Raw genomic sequence first — 13,483 nt, 5'->3', positions numbered from 1 at the left:
TGTATTTAGTGCTTTTCATCTATGGTCCCTGCCTTGCTCCCATTACCAAAGACATCAGCAAGCTTAAAAGTCATGAGTTTATTTATTCTCTCAATATCCTCACAAGTTTAAAGGATGATGTCATCCCTGGTTATAGGGGCACGGAGCTGAACCATGTGTACACCGTCAGCTAAACATAGCTCTAAGGCCCAGCTGATCCATCATGCTTTACAGGCAGATGTGCACGCAGTTTCAGAGTCAGGCTGAATGCCAGGCTTTGGCAACTACCCGTGCTTTGAGCACACCTACCAGGACAGAGCCCAGACTCTTTCTCAGGCCATTGAAACAGATGGGGAAGAGAGGGACCAGACAAACCAATCCACCAGCAAATATCTCTAACCAAATACACAGTGTGTGGTTTTCACACATCAGTGGCAGCCAACAATGTGGATATAAAGCATACGGAGCTCAGTATAGGAAACCTTCTGCCAAGCCTGCTCTTAATCTCATTGGTAGATGGTCTGTGATAGTTTGTTCATGGTCTTAAAGGAAGCTGGAGTACAAGAAGTCTAACGTAGGCCTCTAACACTGAACCATTCCCCCCCTCAGCTTTCTGCTCTTGATATCTGAATTCTGTAACAAACTTCTTTCAAACATTGGATCCCTTTGTTGATTTCACTGAGGTCAAGAACAGATCTGCTGCATGGAGTCCTGAGATACTTAATTTAGAAACAGTTGCTGCAGTTGTCTGAAAACATACATGCAGCTTAGAATGAACTGAAGTAGCTTTGAAGTTCAGAAAGGCGTACGAGATTCTGTATGGACTTTCAGCATGATGGGAGCTGTAAGCACATGCAGCTCGTGGCCTAGACTAGACATGGCCTAGCAGGCATGTAGACTAGACTCTGGCCTGAAGTTAAGATAAGTGATTTCGGCGTGGATAAACTATGGGATATGACATGAGAAATTACTGGATATGACAATGTGAGAAGCTGAAAAAAATTAAGAGAGCACTATGAAGGACAACTGGATCTTGCAGGAGGTAAAGGAGAGGGTATTTGAGAAATGGTTGAATTCCACAGGCAGTTGAAAAGGGAATACTGGGGGCATTTTGTGGGCAACAATATCTAGGCAATCCTGTCAGTAATACCATATGAACCTGAGATTACCTAGAAATACCCATTTTGGGTACAGATGTAACAAAGCTGGGACCAACTGATGAAAAGTAATTAAGGCTGAGTTGTTTATTTGAGAGATGGGGAGAGAAAGCAAGGTACAAGTGTGGGGAACAAGAAAAGGAGTAAAATATTTGGAGCAGATGTAATCAGGTCTGTTCAGAGGCACTGGCTGAGAAGTGATTATTTGCTACTGCCTAATCAGGACATTAAACCAAGCTTGTCTGGCCACACCACACAAGTTCAACATGCCTCTGCAGTCGAGATGAAGAGGGAGGATGGAGGGAAGCTTTATTGCTTGAGTGGAGGAGCACCCAGACAGACAGATGAGCATCCTGGTACTGTCAGGCCCATTCCAGGCCTAACAGCATCACTGTCTACTCATTTCTTCCCTACAAAGCACAGACCAACTCACTGGAGAAATATGTGAGCCATGGGAATAAAGAAGTAGATGGGGTTTATGGCAGAAGCTCATTTAAATAATTTGTTAGCAGAATGATGATGATCCTTTCTGTAAAAGTGGCAGTGCTTCATATAGTATGCCACTGGAAGGATTACGTCCAAGCTAAATGATCATCAGCTGCTTCATGCAAACATGTAATTACAATACATTTCTTAGGAAGGGAATTTGCACAAGTATACATGATGTTTCATTTAGCAGATTACTGCAGCCTCCCCCGGATATTGAGTTAGCTCAATATCTCCTTGTTAACCACTTTCTTAATTTGGTCTGTTTGTTTGTCTTAGGTGTGTATTGGTCTTGCTATTTCTTTTCTTTTTTTTGCCCTGAATCACTGCCTCCTTACTCTCTTTTATTTGCACACAACTGGATGACACTTGGTGAAGCCATGACAGTATTCATTACTATACACAGTTGGGATTTTTTTTCTGAGAGAGAGGCATGCACTGAAGCAACTTATTCCCACTTGCTGTGTTTAAGCTAGGTGGCCCTGCATCCAGTGCTTCTGAGACACTGGAGGCCAACTTTGCTTGGAAAAGCATTGTTCCTTAGTTGGAATGAAAACTGGAATATTTGCAGACATTCACCTTTCCATACCATCTGTTTCCGGGATGAAGCTGTTTAAAGGAAGAGTGCTAGTAATACAGCACTGCTTTAGTCCATGAGGTTTCCTGCTTGGGTAAAGAAACTCTTTTTGCACCTGAAAAAAATCCATGAAAATCAGATATCCCATGCCTGGGAATTAGCAGGCAACTTGCATAAAAGTTCAGATTTCCAAGAAGTCATCTGTGCTATACTGATAAATATAATGCAATAACATATTTTGCCTCCTCAGCATTTCTGCCTGCAATACCCAAGCATGTCTTTTTCATTAAAAATTATAGATTATCTAGCTCTTCCTTATACTAGGAATGGCATCAGTTTTCCAGCCTTAATAACTAAAAGGAAGAAAATATAAGCATTGCTATCTAGACAATACAAATGGTGTTCTCTTCTGTTTGGATCAGCATCTGCTGTAATACAGAAAACCATAACGAAGGGCTCAGGAAGTAAAATTCTCTTTCCAGATGTCCCCATCAGGTCTTGGGAAAGAGCCCAGCCATATTTAAGTAACTTGATTTTGTAACAGGACTGAGTCCCTGCTAAAACTCTTCATCCCAGTAATGAAGAGAGGAAAAAACATTAATATTTTAATATTTTTTAACCTTTTGACTTTCAGAATTTAGTGGAGAAAAAGTAACGAAGCTATTGATCTTTCATCGCGAGTGATATCTTATGGCATATTGGGAGTTGACAAGAGGCTCTCATGTTGTAGCTCTTTTCAGATGTGTTGTTCAGCCTTACTGAACCACTTAAGTGCAACAACTAAGGCATCTTGTTCTCAAGAACTATAGTCCCTCCTCTACCATTAGGAATGAATACCTATAAGTGGGGATTTATTTTCTTTGCTATTTTTTCTATAGGTATTTGATTTATAGCATATCATTCCTTAAACTGTGTTTAAAATACTTGTAAAGCCTTTGTAAACATACTTTTATTGAATTCCATGGGAGAGCAGAGATCTGATTAAGGTTCACATTAGTCAGGAAAATAAAACAATAAGAAGGATTTTCCTGGAGGAAATGAGGAATTTACATAAATGCAGTTCATGCCATGTGACTTAGCAGGGAAGTTTCATGAGAGAGAGCTACTAATTCCATCAGTAAAGAAGTTATAGATGTGCTGCAGAATGATTTCATTGAATCCATCTGGTCTGTTCATAGATGAGTAAAACTATGAAGTAAATGGAAAAGAAGTAAATGAAAAAGCCAAAGATATAAACCAATAGGTTTTAGTCCCCATTGGCGTCAGGGAGTATCACCCTTCCTAAAGCCATGTAGTATATTCTGTGTTTCAAAAGCAGCTGTGTAATTTTTCATGCTGTTCCTGAAAATATAAGAGGGTAATGAAGGAAAAAAAAAAAAGACATTGCATGTCAGTGCTGGTCAACAGCTGGTCACCCATTTTGCTCAGACATAAGGCTGTCCTCAGGGACATCAACCGTCTGGCTTCTACTCTTTGCTCACTACTCTCATTCAGTCAGTCCATTTACTAAAGCCTGTGTTTTGCTCTTGGCAAAGGCTTTCAACTGTGTTTACACAAAATTCTAAAGATCTCATTTAATCCTAGATTTAAATTCTATTAGCCTAGTTGCTAGGGATAAATTGAAAGTTTGTCATGGTGGACGTAAATTTCTATATTAATTTCTACAAAATATATCCCATCCTGCTGTTTGTTTAGAAATTTTAAAAAATAGCCTTCAAAAAAGAGATTTAGAGACATTATGGTCAGAAAAATAACCTCAGCTGCATAAATCAGCAGATTGCTGACATATGTCTGCAGGCAACACAACTTTCCCTAGATGTATATATGCTCACTTGCTTCTTTTTCTTCAACATCTCAACATGAAGGATGGCAGGGGACCTCACCAAGGGGTAGTCCTTAGTGTTTGGGGTACAGCTGCCATATATCAACCACATTAGTCCATGATCTGGTAGATTTTGTTGTTGGCTTTTAAATAGTGGGTAGGTTCTTGCATTTCTACCCTGAGTTCAATGGGTATTGCACAGAGTTTAAGGTAATCATTTGATTTCTTTAATGTAAAATGTAACTAGGAAAGCTGTAAAACTAAAAAATTAACTTAGGACTGTTCTTTGATTGGTAGATATCAGCAGTAAAGTCAGATTTGGTATCCGCTTTTTTGAAGAATGTATAATGCTTATCCACTGGCTAGCCAGGTTACAGAAGTGGGTGTTAGCAGAGAGTTCTCAGGAATTCAGTTTATTCCTGCAACTTGCATGCACAAAAATTGGAAGTGCCTTGTAATGGCTTAACCATCTTTTAATAAAATACTAACATCAGCAGGTATGCTAAACTGCTTGTTGAGCTCTCTAGCAGCAGACTCAGACACATCTTGAGGCATTTCCCAACAATGTGTCAAGTGATCAGTGTGTCAGAGCACCAGTATTTTCCTCTTTTTTCAGGCAGGTTTTTCATCACACTGGAAATGATAGAGTTACTGAGCTAATGCAAGACAGTTTAGAGTGATGTGTATTAATTCGAGACCATACCTAAGTGACATCCATTCCTTTGAAATTCCATTACAGCTGCGTAACACATGCTTAGCTACTTATTTCATTAAAATCTGGTTTTTATATGTTGATTGTACCAATCCTTCCATAAATGTCCAATGAATCTTTATTAGTTACTTTGACTTCACATGTCCTGGGCAATCTTTACTTCTTTTTATTCATTTTGTTCTTAACAGCAATTTAATACTCTGAAAGAAGTGAGTAATGGGAAAGAATATTACTATTGTATGTATGATAAATTAAAAGCATCTATTTTCCTTGAAAAGATGTAGCAGTTGTAGTGCTCTAAGAGGCTTATTCCTTTCTGTGTAAGTTCCTATACAGGAGGTTAAACTTGTCTTGGAAGCATAGTAATTTCCCCTAAATTTTTATAGCTGCCAAATTACAAGAGTGCTTTCAGAAATCTTAGGCATAAACCATTTGTCAAGTAAGGTCAACAGCAGCCAAGAGTGAGGTCCACATCCCTGGCTACATCCGTGTTGTTGCAACAATAACCTGGAGTCTAACTGGACCAAAAACTTTAGGGCATGAAGGAGTTGGGAGGCTTGGGACCTGACTGCAGGGAAAACTCAGCAGGGGTGAGAACCAGAACTGGAGAGCTGAGACAGAAAGAAGGATCAGAGGCCAACAAAGGGGAGCAGATGCTGACTGTAGAGAAAAGACTAAAGAATAATGGGGGTAAGGGGAAATGATTCCCAGATAGTGCAGAAACTGCAGTACACCAAAGGCAAGACCTGGCACCTGCTTGCTGAGAACAGAAGTAGCTTGGGACCCTCCCTAAAACAGTGAGGCCAGCAGCAGAACACTCACCAGTGGTCTTTCTAGTTAGCCAAATATCTTCTCATCAGACTCAGAAGCTTCAGTGAAATAGGAGAGCTCACAGTATATTTATGGGACCAACATCTCGATGTCAAGGGAAACTCTACAGTGTAAAATTCCCAGATAATGCAGAAACTGTACATAATTTATTTAAAAGGTATTCTGGCTAGTGGATAGAACTGTAGAAATAAAGATATGCATGACCTCCAAGGTCTCTTGAAAGAGGATTATCAAAAGTACAAATTAAAAATCTCAAAATGTAGGAAAGTTCCAGAATCAACGTTGGCCATGTCAGCCTTCTTGTGTATGGCTGACATCTTAGTTACAGGATCAGCTGCTATATTTTCTGTGGTCTCCAGCCTCCCATAGTTCATTACATAGATGGTAGTCATTGAATGGTCATTCAGTTTCCTGTTTCCTCTTTGCCAAAGGTCATAGAATCACAGAATAGTTTGGATGGGAAGGGACGTTAAAGGTCATGTATTTCCAGCCCCCCTGCCATGGGCAGGAACACCTTCCACTCGAACAGGTTGCTCAGAACCTCATCCAACCTGGCCTCAAACACTTCCAGGGTTGGGGCAGCCACAACTTCTTTGGGCAACCAGTTCTAGTGCTCCTCACAGTAAAGAATTTCTTCCTAATATCTTATCTAAAGCTACCTTATTTCAGTTTCTGCTAAAGAAAGTGAACAAAACCAGCTGCTATTACCTAGAATCTTCTGAGCATGTATGAGCAGCTATTTACTTTACGAAATTTGTGCAAGCTTTAATGGATAAACCAAAAGGCATGCCCCAATATGAAGATGACCTCTTTTCTAAAATTGTCCCCTATTTAATGCATAAGAATACTGGACTTTTCAAAGCCCATTAAAGATTTAAACAAGAATAAGCAATGTATCTTACCTAATCTCTTCCTCAGAAACAGATTAATTGCTTTGAAAAAAAACCAGTAGTTTTGATCTGAGGCAGATACTCAGTATGGAAGATGTCAGCTTGAATGGTTTAACCTAGAAGGAATGAACAAAGCATTTACATGGAAATGGAGGGTCAAGATGACACTGATCTATAAAGAGCAAACAATTTCTATGGAAGTGCATAATCCAAGGTGCCAAGTTTAGAAGCAGAGTTCCAGTTCACCTGACATTTTGCAGATGCTGAAAAAGAGCACAATTATTGTAGCTGTCTGAACCTATTTACCATCACATTGTGCTGCTGCAAAGAGCCTTAAAGTATCAATTTAATGTTCTGTTATTGGCAGTGATAAAGTCATACGAGTTGTTCCTGAGAGCGAGAGGGAAACACAGATCCTGAGGGCTGCATTCAACAGACTTGAGGTGAGTTTGATTATTTTTATCTTCTTTTTCTGATCTTCTTGAAGACTGTAGTCTTCAACTGACTTGCCTTTCACTTGGCACTTCAAGTTATTTTATAATCTCAAAGCAGCCTTTGCCCATTAAATTCCTAATTTCCCAGTAAAATAGCATAAGAATCAGATTCATCATGCCTGACAATTTTAACAAGAAAGACTTATTGACTTAAAGTAATATAGGAACCACACTCAGAAATTTGCTTTCTTCTCTCTTCCATTTCTTTCTAGCATACATAGTTGCGTGCTTCCTTATCTGACTGATGGTGTTATTTAAAACACTGAATTAATTCAAGTTGTGAATACACACACAGGAATATGGAAGAGGAAGTGGCTTTAGTTTGGGAATCTCTCTGGCAGAGTAATTTTCTAGAGGCAGTTGAGAGAGTGTCAGCAAACCAAAATCTTTCTTCCCTGGCCTTTTCCTGCAGATATAAATGTAAAGCGATGGTCCCACTGTAGCAGTGCAGCATAGGAGCACTCTGCAGCGTGCTGTTTGCTGGCACAGCTAGCGAAGGCAGAGGCAGTCTTTCCACAGCAGCATGGCCCACTGTCTTAGAGAATGGGGGAGTACCTGTAAGCCAGGTCTGTGGCCCCTACGGCAATGTGGAAAGGACTGTGCCACGCACATGCGCTGCCCCCAGGCACTGGGGAAAAGGGATGAGCCTTGTTAAGAGTTGCTAAAACACAGCCTAACCAGAGCAGAACAAGGGAAGTAACAACTGGATCACTATGTTGTTTGTTTTGGGATTTGAATGTGTGTCCCAGGCTCTGTCTCTTCCCCTGTGTTAGCTCGTGTTTGCTTGACCCCAGCAGGCAACAGTTGGCTTCTCCTTGTACCTGTGAAGGTAAAGGAGTTTGAAGGGCAACCTTACAGGTACCACAGGCACAAGCTAAAGTCATTTGGCACAGAAACTCAAGCCTTCCTTGTGTCTGGCTGGCATAGACAAAGGAACTTGTTGGTAACTTTATCATTCCTATGACATACAGTTTTGGGTCACAGCAGAACACCAACTGTACCAAAGTGTTTGGAGCACGTATAAAACCTTTGGGCTGCTCACTGCCTTTAATTCACCAAACTGTTAGGCAGTCTGTGGTGTATCTCTGTCTCTGTTGCTGAAATGTCACATAAATGATTTTGTTCTCAATGAGGAAAAAAAGAAGGTGCATATAATTTCCTAGTCCAGTAGTTAACATCTGGGATACACATACATCAAATCTCTGTCCACACACCAAATAAACCAAAATGAAGATGTTATAATAGCTCTTACACCCTTCTGAAAAACATTCCACCTTTCAGTTATGACAAAGCTTTCTTCCTACCATTTTTTTAAGAAAGAGGATAGAGCTACCTTAGGTATCTCAGCTCAGGAGAAAGCTTGCTGCTGTGATTACAGCTGTGTGACTGCAGTCAAGACATTGACACCTTACTAGTTTTAAGTAGAAAAACTGAGGCCGTCTTCCTCACATCTGCATTTCTTAACACTGTGTTCAGTTCGTTCCCCACTCAAGATGCTGTCTTTTGTAAATCCCATTCTCAAGACCCCCAAACTGTGCACATGTTGCATGAAAACTTTCAATGTTCAGCAGAGATAGTGTCATGATACCTTGCATTACTGCACTTGGCACTGTAATGTCCAACTCTTCTAAAGAATATTGTCTTATATTTGCTTCTACACTGCTTATTAAGGGCCTGATCCTCACCTGTGAATATTACTGTAACACCCTAAAAAGGATAATTTTTTTACTCCCGATTAGGAAAAAAAAAATCTAACCATAAACCCGAGAAATACGTGTGGAAGCTGGATTTTGCTTTAATTTCTTCCCCCTGGATGCTGGTACATAAAGAGGGAGCACGTGTTTGTTCCTTTCTCCTCATGTTGCAAGCCCTGCAAAGCAAAAGGGTTACTCACCTTCCTGCAACTGTTTCTCATTACAGAGCTCCCTTAGGCTCCCAGAAAGAGATTCCTTCACCCAATTCCATCAAAGTGGGAGCAGTAGAAACTTGAATAAATAATTGTATGCTATAACTCTTGGAGCAGGATAATAAAATTTTGGCAAACTGCGTTGGAATCTGACTAGTTAATTAGAAAGTGATTGATTCTGTTGAGGCACTAAGATGAGGAGGTTGAAGGGAAGACTCAATAAAAGAGAGAACACAGTGACACCTTGTTTCATGAACATAGGCTGGGTTTGGCTGCATGTCAGGTCTTAGGGCTCTTCCATCTGCAGCTGCTTCACTGCCCATCTGCATGCAGTCACACAGAAAGAGACACCTGAGTGGCTAACAAGTAATGGATATGTTTAATATTACTTATCATCTTCTCCCTCACACAAAATCTCAGGTTATTCCCTCATGAAGAAGTGGATAAACAATGACAATCCTCAGAGGTGCCAAGTCCCTACAATACTGGCAAATGTCAGTAGTGGCTGCAAGTCATCAGATCCTCAGAAGAACCATGTATTTAGAGTTTTGCAATTTTTAAGTCTCCATGTCAAGTCTCCTCTGTCCTTCTCCTGCCCCTAGACTTCCAGAGTTGAAAATTCAAAAGTTGAAAATTCAAAATTAAAAAGGCTATGAGTCTTTAAGCACCATGCTGAATATGTGCTCAGGAGAAAATAGAAGACAGTGCACTGCACCAAAAAAAAACCCCAATAGTGCAAAATAAGCTACAAACAAAACTCTACAGATAGAGTGCTGATGCTATCTTAGCACTGTCTGCCTGACAGACAATAGAGATATGACAGAAATGTCAGCAGAGATATACAAATTGGTATAATTACAAGGACTGCACATTGGATTTTTTCATTTTTGAGTCAGAAAATCAGAATTGGTTTAAGGCACATCTCCTCTGAATCTATTCTGGTTTGAGAAGTAAATTAATATCAAACTGTTATATTACTCACATGTTCTGCTCCTCAAGGGAAAAATAAAGATGGAACCAGGATCCTTTCAAGACATGGGATCCTTCTGTTTGTGTTGAGCAAAATTCAGTTTTCAACCTGAGTTGTGATATGGCCTGATAGTATTCTCCATTGTCAGTATTATAAGAACAAGAAAAGTCAGTGAAAATAAAAGTTACATCACTTTTGTTCATGAAATGAGAAGGATACCTGCACTTGGGTTTCAATTCAGGCCTGTTTCTCTACTCAGGCAAGTTTATCTATTAGAGATGAGGTGTATTTCAAAGGTACCAAAAGTTACGCTCTCTAGTGAAGTCAGGATTAGTCCTCATTAGCCAACTCAAAAACACATAGGAATTACTGTGCAAAATTGGGGAACCCAGTTTACTCCCAGAGTGATCCATGCACAACATAAATATTTTGAATAAATTCCCAGGATGGTGCAAAAACTGAGTAGATTCTGCACAAATGGATTGTATTCTTGTTGCAGGATTTCCTTGCATACAACAGACCATCTTCTGATAAGGGAAAGGGTTTCCCAGGTTTCCTCCTCACTGTGTCTGATGGAGGGAACTTTCCTATAGACTCACGGTGTTCTGTGTTCATTTCAGTCATTTCCTTCTGCCTTTAAATTTACACTGCAGAGTGACTTAGCCTTTCCCTCTGCCTACCTTTCATATTTCAAAAAATTAAAAGGAAACCTCCTCTCCCCTCAGTTCAAGTGAGCATATCCTTCTGAAGGGCTTTATCACAAAGAAGTTTGAGAAAATCATCCTGATGATCCTATTACAAAGCAATGAATTCTGGTGTCAGGCAGAAAGTAAAGCAAATGCAAAGATACCCTTTCTTATTGCCCACTGATTTGGACAAAGGGAAAACAATCATGAAGAAAATAAGTGGGCACTGGGAAGAACAGCATTGTATCTTTTCACTCATTTTATCTACCAGTTTCTTAATGACTGCTCTTACTGATTTTTCCTGAGTAGATTTTGTCATTTACAGTCTGCTCTAGCTGTTGTCTTTCCGAAAGAAACACCAGGGCAGTGGGGAAAGAAGTGGTGAGAGTTCTGCCTTTTACTATGCTAAAGCCAATGCTGTAGAGGTCAGCAAGCTGCAAGGTCTGTCCCTTTTGGGAAGAGTATCCCACACAAAGGGAATGCTTTCCTGAATGTGCATTTGCAGAAACCTACACTGAGACATCCTTGAAAGATCACCTTGGCTGTATGTCTTGATGTATTAGAAGTATCTTAGAATATGCCCACAGTGATTAACTTCAGCAGTACTGGCAGTCTAAATACAGCATAAGCAAGAAAATTCATCTAAGAGGTTGAATGGCTACTCAGTGGTTTTATTCCTGAGGAAACCTCTTGATCTCAAACAGGACTGCTCTTCTACCAATATTTAAGCTGCAGAGTTAACTCACACACTTTTACACGAGGCGTAGTCCCTCAGGACTTTTTAAATTTAGCATCTGGAACTCCTTAGGATATTTGCCCCCTTTTTTTTTTAAGAAAAAAAAAGAGTCCATATAATTCCTAGTGTAGTAAACCCCTGAAATCTGCCTGAAGTGTATAGACTCTGCTACAATATGAATGCCATTGCCTATACTGAGGGAATAATGGATAATGAATGTTTCATTCCACACATTTAACTTTTTTCATGAATTGCCGAAAGGCAAATCACATTAGTCATAATCACTTGCTGAGTAATTTCCACAAATTAGTTTTAGTCTGTAGCTCCATTGCCCACAGTGCTTTGTTATTAATCATTATTATAAATTGATTCCTTCATCGGCTGGTTCTGTTAACTTTTAGATGACAGAATATTGCTTTTTTTCCCTGATGGGGTAAACATAGCATGTAGACCTGCACTGCTAGTAAAAATAGCCAGCTCTACAGACTAAAATTTGTCTGCTGTTAGTTCTGTAAAATTGCTTGAACTTGCATGTGTTCAACCAATAAACTCACCCACAGTAAAGAAGCAATAAAGAAGCCTAAATACACGAAGTCCGATCAGCTGTATCCCAGCCTCAAAGCAGCAGGAGGTGCTCTGGCCCTGATTCCTCATGACTCAGCCAGGCAGAACAGGGTCCCCTGCGCCCCCACCACCACCCTGCCACTCTAGGGCCACAGTGCCACCATCTCTCCAGAGCAAGTTCTCGGAAAACTCTTGTGCATCATGCACTGCTTGTATGCAACCATTTTTTAGGGCAACATGTATCTGAGGTTGTAAAAAATGGGGCAAGTGGGGAACTGAGAGTGATGCTCTTTCGAGGTAGGAGATGGCAGTTTCTGGTTTTCACTGACAGAGGTAGTAGCAGCTGGGAGATGCCATCAGTATGTATACATGCATACGTACTCTTGTCTCCAGTGTGTTCCTACATCACTTCTTTCTCTTTCTCTGCGGAAGAAAATAAGACCCTGGTAACTCTGCTTCCCACCAGCAGCACCACCCCACACCCTTGAACACCTTTAGTACAGTCCCTGTGCCAAAGACCACTGAGGTAAACATGATGGTGAGTATGACAGGGATAAATGACTGTGGAGCTCCACTGACATTTATGTAAGATGACGAGTATATTGCATAGCAGTCTTGAGGAACATTTTCATATGGTTGTGATGAATTAAATGCAGCAAATTCTTTGGCAATTCAAGTGTAAACTCATGGATTGATTTATTTATTTTTCTAGCTATAGAGCACTGTCCCAATTTTTGGATTGGCTGCTACTGTAATGCCATCACAGGCATCAATCTTAAATTTTAGATTTTCTCTTGCAGTCCTTTGCTCTTATAAATACTTTATTTTTTATAGAGATGCCACAAATCTTTGATCCCAACTCAGTGTCTAAGACCAGAAATATCTTTTTGCAGGTTCACAGTTCCACACTAGTCATTTGCAAATTATTACAGTAGTCAACAAATAAAAGAGGAATATTTGAGATGGTAGTACTACAGTGACCTGAGTATTACTACCTACTCTCTGTCTCCCAGGACCCCTTTTGTCCATCTGCTGTCATCCTGCCTTGTACACCTGTCCAATGACTGGCTATTTTCCCCTGCTCTTTCTTGTTTAGAAGACAATTTGAGGAGCCTGTTGCTGATTTATGAGCCCTTTCATGGTTTTAATTCTGTTGAACCTGACTGACAGAAACAAATGTCACATTCCCAAGTGCTTTGCAAGAAACTGGAATTTAATTGGGTCCTCAGATCCAACAGATTCTGATTATCTGCTCTGGAATTTTCCATTGTAAGCATTATTTTTGAAGCAGCACTTCATTTGAGCCTTGACTGATAACTTCTACTCCGCCAGTGATCTACAAACACTTTTTATCACATAACGCCTGACTGGGATCCAGATTGTTTGTATAGGTAGTAAAGAACCTACCGCTCTGTGAACATTCCTGGCATAATAGTGTTAGACCACTCATTCTTCAGTGGTTTTAACAAAAGAAATTCCTGGGTACAGCCAGGCACTTCTCAGCTCTGGGAGCAGCCAGCCTAGCAGGCCTTGAAGCCTTGTTTGTTTTCTAGTCCTTACAGCAGCTACTTATCCATTGTAATCCCTGAATTGATCCTGTCATTGCAGTTCAGGGAATCAGAAAAAATGTCTCATAGGGGAAAAGGATCACTTGGCTATAAATCTGATAGGTT

At 40.2% G+C, this 13,483-nt stretch overlaps 1 protein-coding gene across 2 annotated transcripts in view; it reads left to right on the top strand.

The window, feature by feature from the left end:
- Positions 1-13,483, top strand: part of CPA6 (carboxypeptidase A6) — an 81,692-nt gene that overhangs the window by 28,960 nt on the left and 39,249 nt on the right. The window contains exon 2 of one of the 2 annotated variants that reach the window (XM_051768935.1): positions 6,822-6,897. The exons of the other annotated variant lie outside the window; for it this stretch is intronic. Coding sequence (XP_051624895.1) covers positions 6,822-6,897 — 76 coding nt within the window. The remainder of the gene's footprint in view (positions 1-6,821; positions 6,898-13,483) is intronic. 2 annotated transcript variants of the gene reach the window in all.

This window comes from Manacus candei, unplaced genomic scaffold (assembly GCF_025592945.1).
Source record: "Manacus candei isolate 608988 ecotype Guabito, Panama unplaced genomic scaffold, ASM2559294v1 h1tg000008l, whole genome shotgun sequence".
NCBI lineage: Eukaryota > Metazoa > Chordata > Aves > Passeriformes > Pipridae > Manacus > Manacus candei.
This window is presented reverse-complemented; position numbering and strand designations above follow the sequence as displayed.